The 25,539-nt window shown below is 44.9% G+C and overlaps 1 protein-coding gene across 1 annotated transcript in view; it reads left to right on the top strand.

Annotated features, from left to right (window-relative positions):
- swap70b (switching B cell complex subunit SWAP70b) overlaps nt 1–25,539 on the top strand; it is a gene marked incomplete at its 3' end in the record, with an annotated part of 54,878 nt that overhangs the window by 16,186 nt on the left and 13,153 nt on the right. The window contains exons 3-9 of the mRNA XM_079583310.1: nt 365–538; nt 12,698–12,913; nt 14,484–14,630; nt 15,782–15,890; nt 15,965–16,146; nt 22,252–22,359; nt 23,999–24,165. Coding sequence (XP_079439436.1) covers nt 365–538; nt 12,698–12,913; nt 14,484–14,630; nt 15,782–15,890; nt 15,965–16,146; nt 22,252–22,359; nt 23,999–24,165 — 1,103 coding nt within the window. The remainder of the gene's footprint in view (nt 1–364; nt 539–12,697; nt 12,914–14,483; nt 14,631–15,781; nt 15,891–15,964; nt 16,147–22,251; nt 22,360–23,998; nt 24,166–25,539) is intronic.

The following is a 25,539-nucleotide window of genomic DNA, read 5'->3' on the forward strand; positions in this document are numbered from 1 at the left end:
CCACATTAGCCACATTAGCTGACATTAGCTGACATTAGCCACATTAGCCGACATAAGCCAACATTAGCCACATTAGCCACATTAGCTGACATTAGCCACATTAGCCGACATTAGCTGACATTAGCCACATTAGCCACATTAGCCACATTAGCTGACATTAGCCAACATTAGGACACTTTAACCAGATGTTTGTGGCGTGTGCAGGTGAAGGGAGACTTTAACCAGATGTTTGTGGCGTGTGCAGGTGAAGGGAGACTTTAACCAGATGTTTGTGGCGTGTGCAGGTGAAGGGAGACTTTAACCAGATGTTTGTGGCGTGTGCAGGTGAAGGGAGACTTTAACCAGATGTTTGTGGCGTGTGCAGGTGAAGGGGGACTTTAACCGTGTGGAGCTGAACCACATGTGCTGGACGCTCTGCTGTAAGAAGAACCTGGACCAGGGCAAACTGCAGGTCTCCGAGGACGACGCCTTCAAACTGTGGTGCATCTTCAACTTCCTGAGCGAGGAGCGCTACCCCCTGGTGCTGGTCTCACAGGAGGTACTGCAATACTACTACTACTGCTGCAATACTTTTACTGCAACACTACCACTACTGCTCAGCTCACGATGTTTATTCTCTGAGATTTATCCAGGAAGTGACTCCATCATGTCTGGCTCTTTCCCGCGCTCATTCATTCACAAATACTGATGTTTGGTATCCACGTGTAGCAGGAAAGGCTGAGATGACGCTGTAATCCAAATATGGTCGTTTCCTTTGTGGGCGACGAGGAGGAATAAACACACATGTTTACACATTACAATTACACATAAAGGGAGTAAACTTTAGGGACATTTTTATTGCATTCTTTAAAGAGGGGGTGTTCTGCTTTTTTCAGTCCCATAGCACCAGGTATATCACAGTACAATGATGACAAACCTTCTGTTGGTCTGTAAATGCGGTAAATTAGAAAAACATTAGCTGACATAAGCCAACATTAGCCACACTAGCCGACATTAGCTGACATAAGCCAACATTAGCCACATTAGCTGACATAAGCCACATTAGCTGACATTAGCCACATTAGCCACATTAGCTGACATAAGCCAACATTAGCCAACATTAGCCACATTACCTGACATAAGCCAACATTAGCCACATTAGCTGACATAAGCCAACATTAGCCACATTAGCCGACATTAGCCACATTAGCCACATTAGCCACATTAGCCGACATAAGCCAACATTAGCCACATTAGCCGACATAAGCCAACATTAGCCACATTAGCCAACATAAGCCAACATAAGCCAACATTAGCCACATTAGCCGACATAAGCCAACATTAGCCACATTAGCCGACATTAGCCACATTAGCCACATTAGCCACATTAGCCGACATAAGCCAACATTAGCCACATTAGCTGACATTAGCCACATTAGCTGACATAAGCCAACATAAGCCACATTAGCTGACATTAGCCACATTAGCTGACATTAGCCACATTAGCTGACATAAGCCAACATAAGCCAACATTAGCCACATTAGCTGACATAAGCCAACATTAGCCACATTAGCTGACATAAGCCAACATTAGCCGACATTAGCTGACATAAGCCAACATTAGCCACATTAGCTGACATAAGCCAACATTAGCCACATTAGCTGACATAAGCCAACATTAGCCAACATTAGCCACATTAGCTGACATAAGCCAACATTAGCCACATTAGCCGACATAAGCCAACATTAGCCACATTAGCCGACATTAGCCACATTAGCTACATTAGCCACATTAGCCGACATAAGCCAACATTAGCCACATTAGCCGACATAAGCCAACATTAGCCACATTAGCCAACATAAGCCAACATTAGCCACATTAGCCGACATAAGCCAACATTAGCCACATTAGCCGACATAAGCCAACATTAGCCACATTAGCCAACATAAGCCAACATTAGCCACATTAGCCGACATTAGCCACATTAGCCACATTAGCCACATTAGCCGACATTAGCCACATTAGCTACATTAGCCACATTAGCCGACATAAGCCAACATTAGCCACATTAGCCGACATAAGCCAACATTAGCCACATTAGCCAACATAAGCCAACATTAGCCACATTAGCCGACATAAGCCAACATTAGCCACATTAGCCGACATAAGCCAACATTAGCCACATTAGCTGACATTAGCCACATTAGCTGACATAAGCCAACATTAGCCAACATAAGCCACATTAGCTGACATTAGCCACATTAGCTGACATTAGCCACATTAGCTGACATAAGCCAACATAAGCCAACATTAGCCACATTAGCTGACATAAGCCAACATTAGCCACATTAGCTGACATAAGCCAACATTAGCCGACATTAGCTGACATAAGCCAACATTAGCCACATTAGCTGACATAAGCCAACATTAGCCACATTAGCTGACATTAGCCACATTAGCTGACATAAGCCAACATTAGCCAACATTAGCCACATTAGCTGACATAAGCCAACATTAGCCGACATTAGCTGACATAAGCCAACATTAGCCACATTAGCTGACATTAGCCACATTAGCTGACATAAGCCAACATTAGCCAACATTAGCCACATTAGCTGACATAAGCCAACATTAGCCGACATTAGCTGACATAAGCCAACATTAGCCACATTAGCTGACATTAGCCACATTAGCTGACATAAGCCAACATAAGCCACATTAGCTGATCTTAGCCACATTAGCTGACATTAGCCAACATTAGCCAACATTAGCCACATTAGCTAACATAAGCCACATTAGCTGACATTAGCCACATTAGCTGACATTAGCCACATTATCTGACATAAGCCAACATAAGCCAACATTAGCCACATTAGCTGACATTAGCCACATTAGTCGACATATGCCAACATTAGCCACATTAGCTGATCTTAGCCACATTAGCCAACATAAGCCAACATTAGCCACATTAGCTGACATTAGCCACATTAGCCGACATAAGCCAACACTAGCCACATTAGCTGATCTTAGCCACATTAGCCGACATAAGCCAACATTAGCCACATTAGCTGATCTTAGCCACATTAGCCACATTAGCTGACATTAGCCACATTAGCCACATTAGCTGATCTTAGCCACATTAGCCACATTAGCTGACATTAGCCACATTAGCCAACATAAGCCAACATTAGCTGACATTAGCCACATTAGCCATAATGATGACAAACCTTCTGTTGGTCTGTAAATGCAGTAAATGAGAATAACTGCCTTGTATAAAATGTCTCTCTCAAAATGGCTGTAGTGAATGTCTTGAAATAGGCCTCTGTCTCTTTAAGAACCTCTGAGCCTTTAGACACGCCCCCTCCACACGCTGTCTGTGGCATCAGTGGGGAGGGGGTTCTGCTGAGGAGCAGTGGTTGGTTACTCGGCTGGTGACCAAAGCTCGGAGGCGTCTCCAGGAGGTGGGGGCGTTCCTAGGAGGACTCAGGCAAACCTATCCCTAAAATGGCCGCCATCAGAGTTTTTACAGATTACTCAAAAATACGTGAATGTGCCAAGGCAACACTTCAGCCATGTTTTTAATGAGGGAGTGACAGAATAACATGATGGGAAGCTTGAAAAAGTCAATTTTGCAGAATACCCCCCCTTTAACCTCTTAACTCCCGCCTGAACCGAGAGCATTTTCTCCAGTTCAGCTTTACCCAAATCCTGTAGGCCATTGTAACACCTCATTTGAAAGACCTACAAAACTGAATTGATCTTTTTCCTCACGTCATCAGATTTTTTTTCATCACTTTTTTTGTTGGGCAGTCGACTCATTTTTGTCAAATTTTGGTGACTTTTTTGTCACTTTTTCGTCAAATTATTCGCATTTTTTGTCCAATTTTTGTCATTTTTTGGTCAACTTTTTATTACATTTTGTCAATTTTTTGTAATTTTTTCGTCCATTTTTTAATTATTTTTTTGTGATTTTTTGTGATTTTTTTGTGATTTTTTGTGATTTTTTTGTCATTTCTTTATCACATTTTTGTCATTTTTTTTATCAATTTTTTGTCATTTTTTGATCAATTTTTTGTCATTTTTTCGTCAATTTTTTTATTCTTTTTTAGTCATTTTTTGTCATTTTTTCGTCCATTTTTTAATCATTTTTTTGTCATTTTTTGTCATTTTTTTGTCATTTCTTTGTCACATTTTTTTCTTTTTTTTATCAATTTTTTGTCACATTTTTGTCATTTTTTAGTAATTTTTTCGTCAATTTTTTAAATAATGTTTTTCACATTTTGTCAAATTTTTGTCATTTTTTCGTACATTTTTGGGAATTTTTTGCTACTTTTTCATCAATTTTTGCCAATGTCCCTTTTTTGTCACTTTTTTCACATTTTCATCCTTGTTTTCGTCTCAGTCATGTCGCTATTTTCTCACCTTTTTCCCAGAAGCTCTTGGATTGGGGTAAAGCTGTAGAAAATGTGCTCGGTTCAGGTGGGAATCATGGTGTTAACATTATCTGCACCCCCCCTCCCTCCTCCTCGTGAGTCACGGTCGTCTCGCTCCTGACTCGTTCTGTCTCCGTGCGTTTCCCCGTTTCGAATAAAGGCCGATGCTGAAACAGGAAGCGGCTCACTTCCTCCGTACCCTTGAGCAAACACCGGACTCGCCCCGACGCCCGGAGGGTTAAATACGGACGGGGAAGTTCAGTCTGGCGGCGTGAGTGAACTTCCAGGGAAACGTCTCCTCCTGCTCCTGTCGGGCTTTCGGAAAATATGTATCGCCTTAAATCAAGATACAATAACTACAATAAGTGTCTATATTTTCCTCTAGGCGTTAGTTTTATCATCACTTTATTTATTTATTGATGAACATTTTGTTGGAGGGTCAGCCCCAAGACATGAATCACCTCGTTTCCATGGGGGTCCTCCAGATATGTCCAAGAATAGAACAGAAAACATAATAATAATAAACAAAACCTTAACACACACTAGCTCTCACATCACGATTCTGATGGATCCAGATGTTCTCAGCCGTCGTCCACATGGAGGTTTCGGTCACAGCCTGGTCAGAATCCCGGTCTTCCACAGGGACTTCTCCGTCCTCTGTCTGGGGGAGAACTCTTGACTCGAGCTGGTTTGCGATGTGACGGAGCCAAAAGCATTTCTGTGATTCTGATCAGTCGCAGAAATGCTTCGTCTGTTCCGTCGGATTCCGAACCAGCTCGAGTCAAGAGTTCTCCCGCAGAGAGACGAACGGAGAAGTCCCTGTGGAAGACCGGGATTCTGACCAGGCTGTGACCGAAGCCTCAGCGTGGACGACGGCTGAGAACATCTGGATCCATCAGAATCTGCTCATTCCTCTGTTTTCAATGAAGGTTTTCAAGTCGTCTTCTGTTCTCAGTGGAGTCTCGAACGTTTCGCCTCATCCAAAAGGCTTCGTCAGCGAAAAGTAAAGTTCTGTTCAGCTCGCAGCCTAGATAAAGACCAAAGGGGAGGAGCCGGGCCGACCCCAACCCCTCCCCTTTGGTCTTTATCTAGACCACGAGCTGAGCAGATCTTTACTTTTCGCTGACGAAGTTCGAGACTCCACTGAGCACAGAAGACGACTTGAAAACCTTCTGAACGACTGAGAGCTTATATAAATACATCTACTCCTTCCCACCCACTCTCCGTGTTTGGGAGCGGCTCAGATCAGGTAGTTCCTCCGGAGCTGGTCCAGGTACTGCTGCGTGGCGAGGCTGGCGGTGTCCAGCGCTGGCCTGGAGGAGCTCACGTGGACGGTGGAGCAGCTCAGCTCCTTCGTGATGGCCCTGTCCAGCTCGCTCTGCATCCTGGCGCGATAGTCCACCCCGGAGTCGCTCAGGCCAGACCCAAACCCGGAGAAGCGTCCAGATTCCCGGTGTGGTGGGTGAGCGGCGTTGGTTCGCTCCAGCTTGGCTTCCAGGGCTTTGCGCAGCAGGTTCTCCTCGGAGTACATGCTCTTGTACGTGTCCAGCTCCGCTCGGACGCCGTCTTGTTGGCTGAGGTCGTCCGGCGTGGAGGATCTGCCCCGGGACACCTCGCTCTCCAGCTCCCGGACCCTCTGCTCCAGCCGGGACCTCAGGCACGCCGCGTTGTTGGCGTCGATCTGGTCTTTGGCTTTCTGAGAGGCCGCCTGGGTCTGGAGGAGAAGGTTCAGCTCCAGTTTGTGCTGGAGCTCGTTCCTGGTCCGTTCCTCGGTCAGGAGGTGCTCTCTCTGTGCGAGGTCCATCTGCCTCCTGAGCTCCTGCAGCTCGTCCAGACGCCTCTGCTCCGAGCGCCTCACAGACGACAGCTCCTCTCGCAGATCGCCGCTGTCCTTCTCCAGCTGGCGGCGCTGGAGAGTCAGCCCGTCCAGCTCCTTCTGCAGCTCAGAGGTTCTGTTCGTCTCCTGGTTCAGACGAGCTTCTGCGTCGTGTTTCTGCTCTCTGATCTGCAGGGCTTTTCTCTTCAGCCTCTCGTGCTGCAGCTTCAGATCTTTCTCCACGGTGGACTGTGTGGTCTCCAGCCTCTGCAAAGTCTCCTCCAGACCTTTGACCTGCAGCTCCTTCTCCGTGAGCAGCAGTTTGACTCGCTGCTGGTCATTTTTCGAGCGGTTGTTCTCAAACTCGGCGTTGGACAGTTTCAGGGAGAGGGCGCTCACTTCTTCTCGATGGCGGGCGCTGTCGGCTCTGACTCGGTCTTTCAGGCGTCTGGTTTTCTCCTGCTCTCGCTGCAGACTCTTCTCTGCGTCGGCTTTCGCTGTCGTCCACCGCTCGACCTCCTGTGCAGCTGCTGCCGCACGAGCGCGAGACGACTCCGCCTCGCGCTCCAGCGTCTCCCGGGTTTTCTTCTCCTTCTCAATGCGGCTGGTCATGAGGTCCAGCTCAGACCGGAGCTCCCTCAGCTGCCGTCCACAGGTGGCGTCGCTGTTGGCCTTGGCTTCTCTCTCGGCGTTTTGCAGCTGCTCCTTCAGAGTCTGGTTCTCCTCGAGAAGGAGGATTTCTTTGAGGCTGCTGTTGGCCTGGAGGCGATCGTGCTCTGCCTTCAGACTCCGGATCTGCTTTCGTAGTGTGGATGTCTTCTTCAGGAGGTGACCGTTCTCCTCCTGCTGCTTGTGGAACATCTCGTCCTGGAGCGCCCGTGCACTGCGCTCCTGAGCCAGCAGCTCCTTCGTCTCGCCGTGCTCCTCCTCCAGCTGCTTCATGTTGACGACCAGAGTCTGCATTTCCAGCTCGCGGCTCCTCAAAGTCACCTCCATCTGCTGTTTCTCCCGGACCTGGAGCTGGTTCTGCTCCTTAATCCTCTGGAGCTTGTCTTTCGTGGCGTTGTGCGACGCTGTGACCTGGCGCCGGTTTTCCTTCTCCTGCTTCAGCTGGTGTTTGAGATGATCCACCTCCATCTGCAGCACCGGTGTGATTCCTCTGACTTCATCCAGAGAGTTGCTCAGATCCACTTTCTCCGTTTCCAGCTGCTTCACTTTGTCCGACAGGAAACTGTTCTTGTTCTTCAGCTCCTGAACGGCGCGTTTATACGCACGGAAAACGTCCTGAACTTTCCTCGCGTTCCTCTGGTCCGGCGTGAGCGAAGCCACAGACTCCAGGTCGTCTGAGGCCGTGTCCGAGGACAGGGTCAGATCCTCCATGGAGGTCAGTTCCACCTCCTCCCAGCTCTCCCTTTCCTTCATCCCTGACAGTTCAGAGTCTGGCTCATCGTGTGCTCTCTCGTAAACGTCCTCCATTTGCAGATCAGAGTCGCAGTCAGAACCTTCATCGCGCTGAAGTCCAGAAGATGGCAGAGGACTGGAGATTGAGCTCAGTGATGCCGCTCTGTTGATCGGATTCATTTCCTCTGGTTCCTCTTCGAGCTCTGAGGTTCTCGCTGTGTTTGGGAGAACAAGGTCATCGTGTTCTCTCTCGTAAACGTCCTCCTCTTCACTTAACAGATCAGAGTCGCAGTCAGAGCCTTCATCGCGCTGAAGTCCAGAAGATGGCAGAGGACTGGAGATTAAGCTCAGTGATGCCGCTCTGTTGATCGGCAGCGAATTTTCATCTTCTGAAATCCTCCCTTCATCGTCGCTAACTTCCTCTAGTTCCTCTTCGAGCTCAGAGGTTCTCTCTGTGTTTGGCTCTGGGAGAACATCTTCTGCTGTCTCGTAAACGTCCTCCATGTATATGTTCTCCGTCGTGTCATCGTCACTGTGATATTCTGTGTCCCAGAAAGACTCTTCATCTGTTTGAGTGTTTGGAGACAGTAGAGGGTTGACTTTTAAGATTAATGGTGGTGTTTTGCTGATTAGAAGTGAACTTTCATCATCATCTTCTGAAATCCTCCCTTCATCGTCGCTGATTTCCTCTGGTTCCTCTGAGGTTCTCGCTGTGTTCGGCTCTGGGAGAACACGGCCATCTTGTGCTCTCTCGTAAACCTCCTCCATGTATATGTTCTCCGTCACGTCATCGTCACTGTGATATTCTGTGTCCAAGAAAGAGTCCGTTTGAGGGTTGTTTTCAGCATCATCTTCTGAAATCCTCCCTTCATTGTCGCTGATTTCCTCTGGTTCCTCTGAGGTTCTCGCTGTGTTCGGCTCTGGGAGAACACGGCCATCTTGTGCTCTCTCGTAAACCTCCTCCATGTATATGTTCTCCGTCACGTCATCGTCACTGTGATATTCTGTGTCCAAGAAAGAGTCCGTTTGAGGGTTGTTTTCAGCATCATCTTCTGGAATCCTTCCTTCGTCGTCGCTCATTTCCTCCGGTTCCTCAAAATCGCTCTGATATTCTGTGTCCCAGTCAATGCCTTTGTCGTCCTTGGAGTCGGACCCCGGCAGTGTTTGGTCATGTCCAGATTCCCACGACTCGGGCGATGACTCTATATCTTCCAGAACCATCTCCTGGGACGCGAACTTCCTCGTCCGGTCTGTGGAGGCGCCAGGTTCTGGGATCGAAGCGACGGCGTGGAAGAACTGGTCTTTCTCTGGGCGAGACGGATGGGCGGCGGTTTTCGGATACGGTTTATCGACGGCGTTTCCAGGAGAGGAGCGCTCTGATGCTTTTCCAAACCTCCGCTTGATCCTGGAGAGCGGTGTGGAGGAGGTCCGAGGCGAGGTCTCACGCTCGGACTCTCCGCTGCTCGGGGAAGGACTTCTGTTCCGTCTGGCTTTGAGAACAGTCCTCCGGTTCAGCCTGGAAGAGTGTGAAGAGTCTGAAGAGTCTGAAGAGCGTGACTCGTGTGACCTGGAGCTGAATCTCCGCAGTGGGGTGCTCGAGGCTGGAGTATCTGTGAACGCCTCAGACAAGGGTTCCTGTAGATCGTCTTCGTTCGCGAGCCCTGACTTCTGTTTGACCGTCAGTCGTCTGTCTTTGCCTCGATCTCGCGCTGACGCAGGTCTGTGGATCTTCTCCAGATCTTCAGATGAACCTTTCTTCTGCCTGACCACTCTTTCTGCGCCGACACTGTTCCTTCTCGTTTCCATTTCGCAAACGGTGCAAGTTTACAAGTATTAGCGGTGAAATACGTGTGTTCTGACGGATAAACGCTCGTGTTTTGGCGGTTTTATCGACGCTAAATGCAGGTTAAGTCGCTGTGAGGATAAACGTGACCGTGACGTATCGCAAATGCTTTCGAAGTGACCGATTTGTCCTGACGTGGCTAAGAAACCAAGCAGGGGGTTGGACCTGTTGCCACGGTAACAGATTCACTTCTATGACGTAATCCGGACAGAGCCCCGGAATGCCCGCATTACTGGGTTGCAGGTTCTAGAATGTGATGATGTCATGATGATGATAGATACAGACGGCATCTCTGGAATCGCCCATATATGGTCATTTTTGAAAACAGTTAAGGGGGAAAACAATTTTGAAAAAATCTAAACTTTGTCTAATTATTCAAAAACTACTTTAACAAAAGCTGAATTATGAATATAGTTTATACTAAATAAAGAAACAAAGACATGGGGAGGAGCAAAGTGGTTCAACAGCCCATAAATACATGAATAACGGAGAATGCTAACTTCATGCTACATGCTAGCATCTGGCTAATGCTAACAGTTAGCTAGCGCTTGCTACAACTGCTGTTTTTTCACTTCTACTGAACAATCTGCTGTGAGAAAATATCCATATGGGCCCGATTTACACTTGACTTTATTTATGTGATAAATAAGTTCATATTCCACCAGAAAACGGCTAAAAAGAGGGAAAATTGTGTTTCTCTGAAGATTCTATTTTCCCCCTCGGCGAAGCCACGCCCCCTTCTATGACGAGATGCCGTCTGTATCTATGGGCCCAGTGGGGGAGGAGCCAGTTTATCCTATTAACAGCATAGCTCAAAAGAAAATGTATGTAATTACAAAAATGATCATTAATATCAGTCACTGGGTCCATGATCTCTCTGTACAAGACTAAAAATACCCTCAAAAACAGAATCATTTTTCCTCCATACAATAGTGTTGGCCTTTAAAACGCTGTGATGTCGCCTGCGACCCAGCAATACGGTCGTGTTCGAATCTGCCAGCGGAAAAAAGGGGAAAACAAGAGACTCGCACATGGTTCACCGGCCCAGAAACACATCGATAACGGACAATGCTAACTGTGAAGCTAGCGTTAGCGCCATGCTAATGCTATCTGCTAGCTTCCAGTGGACATCACTTCCTATATATTTATTACAGATGTTTTCTGTCCAGAATCTCCTCGGGCTCTTTTGTCACGGAACGTCTGCGATGCATGAAGTCATTATGAAGCGACGTTTCCAAAGTTTATAAAGCAAAGACATTTATTTAAGTGTTTTCCTCACCTATAACAGAGCTAAATGTTTCTTTAAAGCCAGGAGAGTTCCTGACGCTTTGACTTCTTTCTGAAGTTTATTCCATGAACTAATTCAAAATGTGCATTTGTAGGAAGAAACTCCGAGCTTCAGGCATTTCTGTGATTTATAATTTTGTATCTAAATGACTTTGACAGAAACTTCTGCACAACAGCTGAACACTATTGTTTGCGATGTTTGAGGCTAATGCTAACGGCTATGGGGAAAATACATTGAGCAGGCTAATGCTAACGGGTATGGGTAAAATACATTGAGCAGGCTAATGCTAACGGACTCTAAAAGGTTCCCGGACTTGTTAACTGTCTGCATATGTTAGGATTCTCCTTTTTACTTCTATTAGCATGAGCTGTTAGCATGAGCTGTTAGCATTAGCATGAGCTGTTAGCATGTGCTGTTAGCATGAGCTGTTGGCATTAGCTGTTAGCATTAGCACGAGCTGTTAGCATGTGCTGTTAGCATGAGCTGTTGGCATTAGCTGTTAGCATTAGCATGAGCTGTTAGCGTTTGCATGAGCTGTTAGCGTTAGCACTGGCTGTTAGCGTTAGCAGTGGCTGTTAGCATTAGCATGTTAGGTTTGGCAGATGTTAGCATAAGCATGAGCTGTTAGCATGAGCTGTTAGCATGAGCTGTTAGCATGAGCTGTTAGCATGAGCTGCTAGCATTATCACGAGCTGTTAGCATGTGCTGTTAGCATGAGCTGTTGGCATTAGCTGTTAGCATGAGCTGTTAGCATGAGCTGTTAGCACTAGCTGTTAGCGTTAGCACTAGCTGGTAGCATTAGCATGTTAGGTTTAGCATTAGCATGAGCTGTTAGCATGCCAAATGCTAGGTTTGGCATTAGCTGTTCGCATAAGCATGAGCTGTTAGGTTTAGCATTAGCTGTTAGCATTAGCATGAGCTGTTGGGTTTAGCATTAGCTGTTAGCATTAGCATCCGCTGTTAGCTTGACTTGTATGTAAGCAAATGGGAAGGGACTGGATCCACGTGTGAGGAAACAGTTTCCAATTTTCCTTTTTTCTTAATTCCCAAACTTTTAAAAAACTTTTCCAAACTGTCCCACAGGAAATGACCATATTTGGATTACAGCGTCATCTCGGTCAGTACTGTAGTAAAAGTACTTTGTGTTGCAGATGGAGTACTGTAGTAAAGGTACTTTGTGTTGCAGATGGAGTACTGTAGTAAAGGTACTTTGTGTTGCAGATGGAGTACTGTAGTAAAAGTACTTTGTGTTGCAGATGGAGTACTGCAGTAAAAGTGTGTTGCAGATGGAGTACTGTAGTAAAAGTGTGTTGCAGATGGAGTACTGCAGTAAAAGTACTTTGTGTTGCAGATGGAGTACTGTAGTAAAAGTGTGTTGCAGATGGAGTACTGTAGTAAAAGTACTTTGTGTTGCAGATGGAGTACTGTAGTAAAAGTGTGTTGCAGATGGAGTACTGTAGTAAAAGTGTGTTGCAGATGGAGTACTGTAGTAAAAGTACTTTGTGTTGCAGATGGAGTACTGCAGTAAAAGTACTTTGTGTTGCAGATGGAGTACTGTAGTAAAAGTGTGTTGCAGATGGAGTACTCTAGTAAAAGTACTTTGTGTTGCAGATGGAGTACTGTAGTAAAAGTGTGTTGCAGATGGAGTACTGTAGTAAAAGTGTGTTGCAGATGGAGTACTGTAGTAAAAGTACTTTGTGTTGCAGATGGAGTACTGTAGTAAAAGTGTGTTGCAGATGGAGTACTCTAGTAAAAGTACTTTGTGTTGCAGATGGAGTACTGTAGTAAAAGTGTGTTGCAGATGGAGTACTGTAGTAAAAGTACTTTGTGTTGCAGATGGAGTACTGTAGTAAAAGTACTTTGTGTTGCAGATGGAGTACTGTAGTAAAAGTGTGTTGCAGATGGAGTACTGTAGTAAAAGTACTTTGTGTTGCAGATGGAGTACCTGCTGCACAAGCTCTGCGAGGCCATGGGCGGGTCGTGGGTGGAGCAGGGCGTGGACCACACCTGGGCGCGGCCGGGGGCGGAGCTCAGCGTGTGGGAGTTGCTGAGGCTCATGGGGGCGGGGCTCTTCAAGAACATCCACCGCCACACGCTGTCCATGGGCATCAGCGAGGTCTACCAGGAGCTCATCCTGGACGTGCTCAAGCAGGTCAGGTTCTGTGTGGTCCTCAGGTACCACTGAGCCACGCCCACATGGTACCACAGGTTTATTAGCACGAGCTTGTTAGCATGAGCTGTTAGCATGAGCTGTTAGCATGAGCTGTTGGCATTAGCTGTTAGCATTAGCATGAGCTGTTAGCATTAGCTGTTAGGTTTGGCATTAGCTGCTAGCATTAGCATGAGCTGTTAGCATGAGCTGTTAGGTTTAGCATTAGCTGTTAGCATTAGCATGAGCTGTTAGCATGAGCTGCTAGCATTAGCATGAGCTGTTAGCATGAGCTATTAGCGTTAGCACTCGCTGTCAGCGTTAGAACTAGCTGTTAGCATTAGCATGCTAGGTTTAGCATTAGCATGAGCTGCTAGCATGAGCTGTTAGGTTTGGCATTGGCTGCTAGCATTAGCATGAGCTGTTAGGTTTAGCATTAGCTGTTCGCGTTAGAACTAGCTGTTAGCATTAGCATGTTAGGTTTAGCATTAGCATGAGCTGTTAGCATTAGCTGCTAGGTTTGGCATTAGCTTCTAGCATTAGCTTGAGCTGTTAGCATGAGCTGCTAGGTTTGGCATTAGCTGCTAGCATTAGCATATCTTTGGATCCAAGTTTTGATGCTGTCGGTCCAGTTCCCGCCACCTGAACCGAGCACATTAATGTTAACACACGGCTAATGAAGCTAATGAGGCTAACTAGGTATCGGAAAAAAAGACCCAGACCTGATTTAAAGTGAACGTATCGACGCCAGACTAAAGTACGTCGAGGTGCATTTAGTCCTTTTCTGTGGTTTCTTTATCTTTAACATAAGATTAAACACTTTATATCAGGCTCTGATCTAAACGTCCTCGTACCCTTTGTTTCTTCATCTCTCTGACGATGACCTTCTCTGGGCTCTCGGTGGTCCTGACGCTGACCTTCTCCTGGCTCTCGGTGGTCCTGACGATGACCTTCTACTGGCTCTCGGTGGTCCTGACGATGACCTTCTCCTGGCTCTCGGTGGTCCTGACGCTGACCTTCTCCTGGCTCTCGGTGGTCCTGACGCTGACCTTCTCTGGGGCTCTCGTGGTCCTGACGATGACCTTCTCCTGGGCTCTCGGTGGTCCTGACGATGACCTTCTCCGGGCTCTTGGTGGTCCTGACGATGACCTTCTCCTGGCTCTCGGTGGTCCTGATGATGACCTTCTCCTGGCTCTCGGTGGTCCTGATGATGACCTTCTCCGGGCTCTCGGTGGTCCTGACGATGACCTTCTCTGGGCTCTCGGTGGTCCTGACGATGACCTTCTCTGGGCTCTCGGTGGTCCTGACGATGACCTTCTCCGGGCTCTCGGTGGTCCTGACGATGACCTTCTCCGGGCTCTCGGTGGTCCTGATGATGACCTTCTTCTGGGCTCTCGGTGGTCCTGACGATGACCTTCTTCTGGGCTCTCGGTGGTCATGACGATGACCTTCTCTGGGCTCTCGGTGGTCCTGACGATGACCTTCTCCTGGGCTCTTGGTGGTCCTGACAATGACCTTCTCTGGGCTCTCGGTGGTCCTGATGATGACCTTCTCTGGGCTCTCGGTGGTCCAGGGCTTCATGCAGAAAAAGGGACACAAGCGAAAGAACTGGACGGAGCGCTGGTTCGTGCTGAAGCCCGACTGCGTTTCCTACTTCACTGGAGAAGATCAACAGGACAAGAAAGGAGACATCCCCCTGGACGGGAACTGCTTCGTCGAGGTACAACACGTACTTGTACTTTTTCTGCAGTAGTTGTAGTATTTCCTCTGAAGTAGTTGTAGTATTTCCTCTGAAGTAGTTGTAGTATTTCCTCTGAAGTAGTTGTAGTATTTCTTCTGCAGGGCTTAGAAAGCCAACAAGATTAATGAGGCTAACCAGGCTAATAACACATGGCTAGTGAGGCTAATGAGGCTAATAGTAACACACGGCTAATGAGGCTAATGGTAACACATGGCTAGTGAGGCTAATGAGGCTAATAGTAACACATGGCTAATGAGGCTAATGAGGCTAATGAGACTAATAGTAACACGCGGCTAGTGAGGCTAATGAGGCTAATGGTAACACATGGCTATTGAGACTAATGGCAACACATGGCTAATGAGGCTAATGAGGCTAATGGTAACACACGGCTAATGAGGCTAATGAGGCTAATGGTAACACATGGCTATTGAGACTAATGAGGCTAATGGTAACACATGGCTATTGAGACTAATGGCAACACACGGCTAATGAGGCTAATGAGGCTAATGGTAACACACGGCTAATGAGGCTAATGAGGCTAATGGTAACACATGGCTATTGAGACTAATGGCAACACACGGCTAATGAGGCTAATGGTAACACATGGCTAATGAGGCTAATAGTAACACACAGCTAATGAGGCTAATGAGGCTAATAGCAACACATGGCTAATGAGGCTTATAGCAACACATGGCTATTGAGGCTAATGAGGCTAATGGTAACACATGGCTAATGAGGCTAATGAGGCTAATGAGGCTAATGGTAACACATAGCTAGTGAGGCTAATGAGGTTAATGAGGCTAATGGTAACACATAGCTAGTGAGGCTAATGAGGCTAATGGTAACACATGGCTAATGAGGCTATTGAGGCTAATGGTAACACATGGCTAATGAGGCTAATGATGCTAATGATGCTAATGAGGCTAATTATGCTAATAAGGCCAATTAGACTAATGAGGCTAATTATGCTAATGAGGATAATGAGGCTAATTATGCAAATAAGGCCAATGAGACTAATTATGCTAATGAGGCTAATGAGGCTAATGAGGCTAATGAGGCTAATGGTAACACATGGCTAATGAGGCTAATGAGGCTAATGAGGCTAATGAGGCTCTCCTTGGTGTTTCCAGTCGCTGCCGGACAAAGATGGGAAGAAGTGTCTGTTTCTGGTGAAGTCGTCTCAGAAAAGTTTCGAGATCAGCGCTTCGGACAAGAAGAAGAAACAGGAGTGGATCCAAGGTGCGCCTCCCTCTCCCCAGACGCTTCCCCTGCTCCTTCTGTGCGCCTCATTTTGTTGTGTTTTGGTTTGGTAGCGATCCAGATGGTGGCGTCGCTGCTCCGCCAGCGCAGGCCGGCGCCGCACAGAGAAGCTCGGCAGAAGCGCCGCGAGCAGAGGATGAGGCTCCAGGCCGAGCAGATGGAGCTGGAGCTGAGGATGAGCGAGCTAACCACGGCCAACGAGGCGAAGCAGAACGAACTGGAGGATCTGAGGAGGGTACGGGCTGATGCTAACACACGGCTAATGAGGCTAACGAGGCTAATGAGGCTAACGAGGCTAATGAGGCCAAGCAGAGGGAACTGGAGGATCTGAGGAGGGTACGGGCTAATGCTAACACGAGGCTAATGAGGCTAACAAGGCTAATGAGGCTAATGTGGGCCAAGCAGAGGGAACTGGAGGATCTGAGGAGGGTACGGGCTAATGCTAGCACACGGCTAATGAGGCTAACAAGGCTAATGAGGCTAATGTGGGCCAAGCAGAGGGAACTGGAGGATCTGAGGAGGGTACGGGCTAATGCTAACACGCGGCTAATGAGGCTAACGAGGCTAATGAGGCTAATGAGGCAAAGCAGAAGGAACTGGAGGATCTGAGGAGGGTACGGGCTAATGCTAACACACGGCTAATGAGGCTAACGAGGCTAACGAGGCTAATGAGGCTAATGAGGCCAAGCAGAGGGAACTGGAGGATCTGAGGAGGGTACGGGCTAATGCTAACACACGGCTAATGAGGCTAACGAGGCTAATGAGGCTAATGAGGCTAATGAGGCCAAGCAGAGGGAACTGGAGGATCTGAGGAGGGTACGGGCTAATGCTAACACACGGCTAATGAGGCTAACGAGGCTAATGAGGCCAAGCAGAGGGAACTGGAGGATCTGAGGAGGGTACAGGCTAATGCTAGCACACGGCTAATGAGGCTAACAAGGCTAATGAGGCTAATGTGGGCCAAGCAGAGGGAACTGGAGGATCTGAGGAGGGTACGGGCTAATGCTAACACGAGGCTAATGAGGCTAATGAGGCTAATGAGGCCAAGCAGAGGGAACTGGAGGATCTGAGGAGGGTACGGGCTAATGCTAACACGCGGCTAATGAGGCTAACGAGGCTAATGAGGCCAAGCAGAGGGAACTGGAGGATCTGAGGAGGGTACGGGCTAATGCTAACACACGGCTAATGAGGCTAATGAGGCCAAGCAGAGGGAACTGGAGGATCTGAGGAGGGTACGGGCTAATGCTAGCACACGGCTAATGAGGCTAACGAGGCTAATGAGGCTAATGAGGCGAAGCAGAGGGAACTGGAGGATCTGAGGAGGGTACGGGCTAATGCTAGCACACGGCTAATGAGGCTAACGAGGCTAACGAGGCTAATGAGGCCAAGCAGAAAGAACTGGAGGATCTGAGGAGGGTACGGGCTAATGCTAACACACGGCTAATGAGGCTAACGAGGCTAATGAGGCTAAGCAGAGGGAACTGGAGGATCTGAGGAGGGTACGGGCTAATGCTAACACACGGCTAATGAGGCTAACGAGGCTAACGAGGCTAATGAGGCCAAGCAGAAAGAACTGGAGGATCTGAGGAGGGTACGGGCTAATGCTAACACGCGGCTAATGAGGCTAACAAGGCCAATGAGGCTAATGAGGCTAATGACGAGACAGCAGCGGCTAAAGACGGGAGAAATATACACAGGGTGCATAGCTAGGCAAATAAGGCTAATGGTACCACACGGCTAATGAAGCTAATTCAAGATTTTTTTTATTTGTCAAACCATGTGAATGGTTTGAAATGATATTTCTCTCATCCTTGATTGTGGAGCGGGGGGAGGGGGAGAGGGGTGGGAGGGAAGGCAGAGAGTTCAGCTCTAAAAGAGAAATGTTTTACAGATTTGTTCACTAGTTTATTCAAAGATCCAAACTCCCTCTGAGTGAAGCAGTGATTCAGTCTCAGTGTGAAGATCAGGCGCTGCTTTAGTTTCCAGGTGAAAGTTTGTGTTTGAGTATCAGCCTGAAGTGACAGTTTAACCCGTGTACTTCCCGGTCGGTCCTGGGTTTCCCCTGGTGTGGAGGTTATTTTGGGCTGAGGTTCCGGTCGGAGAACATTCCTCTGAAACTGGATCGACCGGTTCCTCATTAACCTCCATCATCATCATCACACACCAGCGGCTCTGAAAGACACGCAGACAAAAGAGCGGGACGGAGCGTTTCCACTGTGTCTGTGTCATTATTATGCAATGTTCAGCCTTACCCAAATCTGAGGTCACCGCCTACAGGCCAGAGTAACGCCCAGGGCCGGACTGGGACCGAAAAACAGCCCTGGACTCTGGTCAGCCTCGCCCAAATTAGCGTGAATTCATCGCTTTGTCGTCACGTTTTTGTCACTTTTTTGTTGCTTTTCCAGCGCATTTTTGTTTTTGGAGGCTTTTCTTTCAACCCCTTAACTCCCGCCTGAACCGAGCACAGTTTCTCCAGTTTGGCTTTACCCCAATCCAAAAGCTTCTGGAAAAAAGGTGTGAAAAAAGCGACAAAACTGAGACGAAAACAATGATGGAAATGTGAGAAAAAAAGTGACGAAAAATTAGACGAAAAAATGACAAAAATTAAACGAAAAAATGACAAAAATTAGACGAAAAATGACAAAAATTAAACGAAAAAATGACAAAAATTAGACGAAAAATGACAAAAATTAAACGAAAAAATGACAAAAAATTAGACGAAAAAAAGGCAAAAAAAATGACAAAAATTGAACGAAAAAATGACAAAAATTAGACGAAAAAATGACAAAAAAATGACAAAAAAGTGACAAAACTTTGATAAAAAATTGATAAAAAATTTACCAAAAATGACAAAAAATTAGACGAAAAAAGGGCCAAAAAATGACAAAAATTAGACGAAAAAATGACAAAAATTAGACGAAAAAATGACAAAAATTAGACGAAAAAATTACCAAAAAAATGACAAAAAAGTGACAAAACTTTGATAAAAAAATGATAAAAAGTTTACCAAAAATGACAAAAAATTAGACGAAAAAAAGGCCAAAAAATGACAAAAATTAAACGAAAAAATGACGAAAATTAGACAAAAAAATTACAAAAAAATTACAAAATTTGATAAAAAATGAGACGAAAAAATGACCAAAAAAAAGGGACAAAAAAAGGACAAAAAATTGATTAAAAAATGACCAAAAAATGACCAACAAAATGAGTTGAATACCCAACAAAAAAAATGATGGAAAAAAAAAAGTGATGACGTGAGGAAAAAGATCCTCTGGGTTCAGGCGGGAGTTAAGAGGTTAAGCTTTTAGATTTGGGTAAAGCTCGGTTACGCCCGGGGGTCAGGGTGAGGTAAAGTGAGAGGCCAGACCGGTGGCCCTAGAGCCGGTGGCCCTTCTGTGCTCTTCCAGAATACAGGACATATGGCCAGTCCGCCCCTGGTAACGCATTTTTGTTGTGTTTTTCCTCACTTTTTAAAAAGCTTTTAGATTCGGGTAAAGCCAAACTGGACAAAATGCGCTCGGTTCAGTCCGGGTTGAAGAGGTTAAAGAAGCAAAACTGGGATTTGATCAAGGCCGTGGGAACCCAGGGTGCTGAGGGCGCCGCAGCACCCCCTGGTGGATAGTTTGTGAACGGCAGGCAATATTAACCCCTTAACTCCCACCTGAACCGACCACATTTTCTCCAGTTTGGCTTTACCCCAATCCAAAAACTTCTGGAAAAAAGGTGTGAAAATAGCAACAAAACTGAGACGAAAACAAGGATGAAAATGTGAAAAAAGTGAGAAAACATTGACGAAAAAATTTACAAAAAAATGACAAAAATTGACAAAAAATTTACAAAAAAGTGAGAAAAAATTGAAGAAAAATTGAGGAAAAAATGTTCAAAAAATGTCAAAAAATGACAAAAAATTGAGGAAAAAAGTGAGAAAAAAGTGAGAAAAAATTGAAGAAAAATTGAGAAAAAAATTGAAGAAAAATTGAGAAAAAATTGAAGAAAAATTGAGGAAATAATGTTCAAAAAATGACAAAAAATGAGAAAAAATTGAGAAAAAAGTGAGAAAAAAGTGAGAAAAAAGTGAGAAAAAATTTAATAAAAATTGAGAAAAAATTGAAGAAAAATTGACAAAAAAGGATTCAGATATATTTCATTAAACAGCATTTTAAAACATGAAAGTCAAACTCTGTCTTGAGGTTGTAAAATGGTGGAAAGGAGGAAGACGTTCTGCTGTTCAGCTGCTGATCCTCGGAGTTTCTGTGGAGTTTTCACTGAAAGTGTTGGAGCCTCGGAGCAGAAAGAGTCTTTGTCTGAGAGAGAGAGACGAGTCTGTGCCGTTTAAAGACACGTCTCTGCAGACTGGACGGACCGCATTATCCTCCTCTATTATCCTCCCTTATACTCCACCATTATCCTCCCACAGCTCCACGCCTGTGCTCTACAATGAGTGAGTCTCTACGGCGAGTCTCTACAGCAGGGGTGTCAAACATACGGCCCCCTGCCCTGTAGAGCATAGATTCAAGAGTAGGTAAAAGATAAGTGAGTCTCAGCCCAGTCCTGTGCAGAGTTATGAATGTCTAAAGAATCACTAGAATGCTCATTCCAGCCACTAGGGGGCATCAAATAAAGAAAAAAGAAGGTTCCACACGTGTCCAGCAGGGGGCTCAGGATATGAACAACACATTACAGCCACGTGATGAATGGACAATGAATGACTATGTAGTACTTTGAGGAACTTGTGACACAGGCTTGTAAAGTGCAATACATACAGACGCAGCTCGTCATAGAAGGGGGCGTGGCTTCGCCGAGGGGGAAAATAGAATCTTTAGAGAAACACAATTTTTCAATCTTTTCAGCCATTTTCTGATGGAATATGAACTTATTTATCACATAAATAAAGTCAGGTGTAAATCGGGCCCATATGGATATTTTCTCACAGCAGATTGTTCAGTAGAAGTGAAAAAACGGCAGTTGTAGCAAGCGCTAGCTAACCGTTAGTTAGCATTCTCCGTTATTCATGTATTTATGGGCTGTTGAACCACTTTGCTCCTCCCCATGTCTTTGTATCTTTATTTAGCAGAAACTATGTCCATATTTCAGCGTTTGTTACAGTCGTTTTTGAATAATAGATACAGACGGCATCTCTGGAATCGCCCATATATGGTCATGTTTGAAAACAGTTAAGGGGGGAAACAATTTTGAATAAATGTATATTTTCTCTAATTATTCAAAAACTACTGTAACAAATGCTGAAATATGAACATAGTTTCTGCTAAATAAAGATACAAAGACATGGGGAGGAGCAAAGTGGTTCAACAGCCCATAAATACAGAAAGGTTAGCGCTAGATCGTCTGCTCCGGAGGGACGGTCTGCTGTGATGTTGTATAGATCTATGAGTTGGTTTGTCTAAAAATACAAATAATCCTAATCCTTAAGGTTAACCCCTTAACTCCCGCCTGAACCGAGCACATTTTCTCCAGTTTGGCTTTACCCCAATCCAAAAGCTTCTGGAAAAAAGCTGTGAAAATAGCAACAAAACTGAGACGAAAACAATGATGGAAATGTGACAAAAAAGTGACGAAAAATTGATGAAAAAGTGGCAAAAATGTCACAAAAATGTCACAAGAAATTGATAAATAAATGACAAAAAAATGACAAAAAAAATGATGAAAAAATTACAAAAATGTGACAAAATGTGACAAAAAAATGACAAAAATGAGTTGAATACCCAACAAAAAATGTTGGAAAAAAAATGTGATGACGTGAGGAAAAACATCCTCTCGGTTCAGGCGGGAGTTCAGAGGTTAACCATTTCCCTGGCCCTAACCTTAATTTGTGTCATGATATCTCACGTTTTCACAGCCATCTGTCCCTCCGGAGCAGACGATCTAGCACTAACCATACAGAAATAACAGAGAATGCTAACTTGATGCTACATGTTAGCATCGGGCTAATGCTAACGGTTAGCTAGCGCTTGCTACAACTGCCGTTTTTTCACTTCCACTGAACAATCTGCTGTGAGAAAATATCCATATGGGCCCGATTTACACTTGACTTTATTTATGTGATAAATAAGTTGATATTCCACCAGAAAATGGCTGAAAAGAGTGAAAAATTGTGTTTCTCTAAAGATTCTATTTTCCCCCTCGGCGAAGCCACGCCCCCTTCTATGACGAGATGCGTCTGGATCTATACAAGTGTAGCCGTTTACATTTGATAAACTGGCTTTAAATCAGCTGAAAATGATGTCATAGTAATAGTATAGTAATAGTATAGTAATAGTATAGTAATAGTATAGTAATAGACATGTATGTAATCGTGCGTGTTTTGTGTCCGTGTTTTCAGGCGCTGGAGGAGGCGGCGGCCAACGCGGCGGAGGAGGAGCGCCGACGAGTCCAAACCGAAACCGAGCTGCAGGACAAGTTCCTGAGCGACCTGGAGCGAGAGAAGAGGGTACTGCAGATGTTCACCTACAGTACACCAAGTACACCGAGTACACCGAGTACACCAAGTACACCGAGTACACAAAGTACACCAGATACACCAAGTACACCAGATACACCAGATACACCAGATATCATCAGGAGTGTGAGAGGATGGAGCTGCAGATGTTTACACTGCGTTCCAAATTACTTTGCAAATGACATTTTTCTCTGATTTCCTAAACTTTCAACTCAAATGAAAGTCTGTAACTGGTCGAGGATCATTTAAATGTGGTGGAAAAAACCTCCCAGTGAAAACAGTATTTTGTTCAAAAATAAATATAGTAAAAACCTCCAAATCCACTGTTCCAAATGATTCTGCAACTCATCGTTTCAATACATTTTAAAGCTTGTAATTAACTGAAAATGGTCATTTGTTGAATCTGTAGCATTAGGAGGTCATATTTACTGAAATCAAAAGATATTTCAATCAAAAACATCGTAACAGGTCAAGTTATATTTTACCACAGGAGCTTCTTTGAGCAGCTTCAAAATTCTTAAATCCATTAAACGTGTGAGTTTTTGGACAGTTTCTGCTTGGATTTCTTTGCAGGATGTTAGAATAGCCTCAGAGCTGCTGTTTGGATGAAAACTGCCTCCCACCCTCATAGAAGTTTTGCTTGTTGTTCTCACTAGGGCTGAGGTCAGGGGAGGAGGGGGTCCACATCATGAGTTTCTCTCCTTTTATGCCCATAGCAGCCAGTGATGCAGAGGTTTTCTTTACAGCAGGACATGGTGCGTTGTCATGATGAAGAGGATTTTGTTCGGGAAAACACGGCTCTTCTTTTTGTACCATAGAAGACAGTGGTCAGTCAGAAAGAGGTCATTTTCACACCGTCAGGGATCCTAAAGGGACCGACCAGCTCTCTCCCCATGACTCCGCCCCCTCCTTACTGACATCACAGCCTTGTTGGGACATTGTGGCCATTCACCTCCATCCACTCCTCCATCCATCTGACCATCCAGGGTCACACGGCCTCATCAGTGAACAAGACTGTTTGAAAATGAGTCTCATGTATTTCTGAGCCACTGCAGCCGTTTCTGCTTCAGCTTCAATGAACAGTTTAGGGGAGGCCGGATAGAAGGTTTATGCACAACTGCAGCCTCTGGAGGGTCCTACACCTTCATGTTCGGGAGACTCCAGAGCTTTGTAGCATCTGTTCTCTTAATCTGATGTGTTTGTCTGGCAGAAACCGTCCATATTGTGCCTTTATCTGCACAAACCCGAGTGTCTGAATCATCCACAAATCTCTGATCAGTTCGATGATTACACTTAATCTTTACTGAAATATCGAAGGTTTTCATACCTAGACCAAGGCATTCAACTATTTCACGCTTTTCATCAGCAGAAAGTCCCTTTTTCTTTCCCATATTGCTTGAAAATGATGATCTGCATAATAAAGTGGAACCTCCTTTTTCAGTAGTTTTTACCTTAACCTGAAAACTAATCATCCCAGGTCTCTGAGATTAATGTCAGTGATTCATAGAGCCCCAAGACACGATACCATCCATGAGTTTCATTATTATTGTTTTTTTTTTTACCTTTTTGACACAAAAATCCAATTTGCATAATAATTTGGAACGCAGTGTGTATGTTTGTTTATCTGCAGGAGCGTGAGAGGATGGAGCTGGAGATGGCGCAGAAGTCGTCGGAGCTCCAGTCGTACCTGCAGAGGGTGAAGGAGCTGGAGGACCTGTACCAGCAGCTAGAGGGCGCTCTGGACGAGGAGCGCAGGGCGAGGCAGGAGGAGGAGGCCGTGAGGAAGCTGCAGAGTCGGTACGAGCACATCTGGATCCTTCATGATGTGTGATGTTGTGTGGCTAATGCTAACGGCTATAGGAAAAACACATTGAGAAAACACACGGCAGGACATTACAGACAAAACAGGCAAGGACAACACACTACACACTATATAAAGTGTGTCTCTTTCATAGGCCACTCCCCTTGTCCCGCCCACTCACACACCTGTACCTGCAAGTGTTTAAAAATATGCTCCTGCCTTTGTCATTTTTTTTGTCACATTTTTTTGCCATTTTTTGTCATTTTTTTGTCATTTTTTTGTCATTTTTTGTCAATTTTTTATCACATTTTTGTCATTTTTTGCTTCATTTTTTTGTCATTTTTTTAATCAATTTTTTATCTTTTTTTTGCTAAATTTTTGTAATTTTTTTGTCACATTTTTGTCTTTTTTTGTCATTTTTTGTCAAATTTTTATCACATTTTTGTCATTTTTTTTAATTAAATTTTTATCTTTTTTTTTGCTAAATTTTTGTAATTTTTTTGTCACATTTTTGTCATTTTTTTGTAATTTTTTAGTAATTTTTTTGTCACATTTTTGTCACATTTTTGTCATTTTTTTTGTCATTTTTAGTCAAATTTTTTGTCATTTTTTGTCAAATTTTTATCAAATTTTTGTCATTTTTTGGTCATTTTTTAATAAAATTTTTATCTTTTTTTTTTTGCTAAATTTTTGTCATTTTTTCAATTTCTTGTGACATTTTTGCCACTTTTTCATCCATTTTTCGTCACTTTTTTCTCAATGTTTTCTCACTTTTTTGTCACATTTCCATCATTTTTTTTGTCTCAGTTTTGTTGCTATTTTTCCAGAAGCTTTTGGATTGGGGTAAAGCCAAACTGGAGAAAATGTGCTCGGTTCAGGTGGGAGTTAAGGGGTTAAAGGTCACACCTTTGTTGGTTCTTTCAGTTGTCTCTTAAATGAGACGTCGGTCATGGGTCGAGTGTTCTCTACCTACCTCTACCTCACAGCCCCCCCTGACTGCTGTTCCCCCCCCTGACTGCTGACCGAGTGTTGGCCTCACCATTTCTTTTTTTTTTATAAATTCCCGAAGAGGAGGCGGGGCCTGGTCATGTATATTTGTTCATTAGAGCAAATATGTGAAGAGACTGGGGTTTTGATCAAGTATCTTAACAGCTGCTTTGTACAACAGCTGGATTGGTTTAACCCCTTAACTCCCACCTGAACCGAGCTCATTTTCTGCAGTTTGGCTTTAGCCCGATCCAAAAGCTTCTGGAAAAAAAACACATGAACATCTGCAGCTCCATCCTCTTACGCTCCTGAAGATAAACAAACATAAACAAACTAAATGTGACAAAAAAATGACAAAAATGTGACACAAAATTGATTTAAAA

This window comes from Gobius niger (assembly GCF_951799975.1).
Source record: "Gobius niger genome assembly, contig: SCAFFOLD_54, whole genome shotgun sequence".
Classification (NCBI taxonomy): Eukaryota; Metazoa; Chordata; class Actinopteri; order Gobiiformes; family Gobiidae; genus Gobius; species Gobius niger.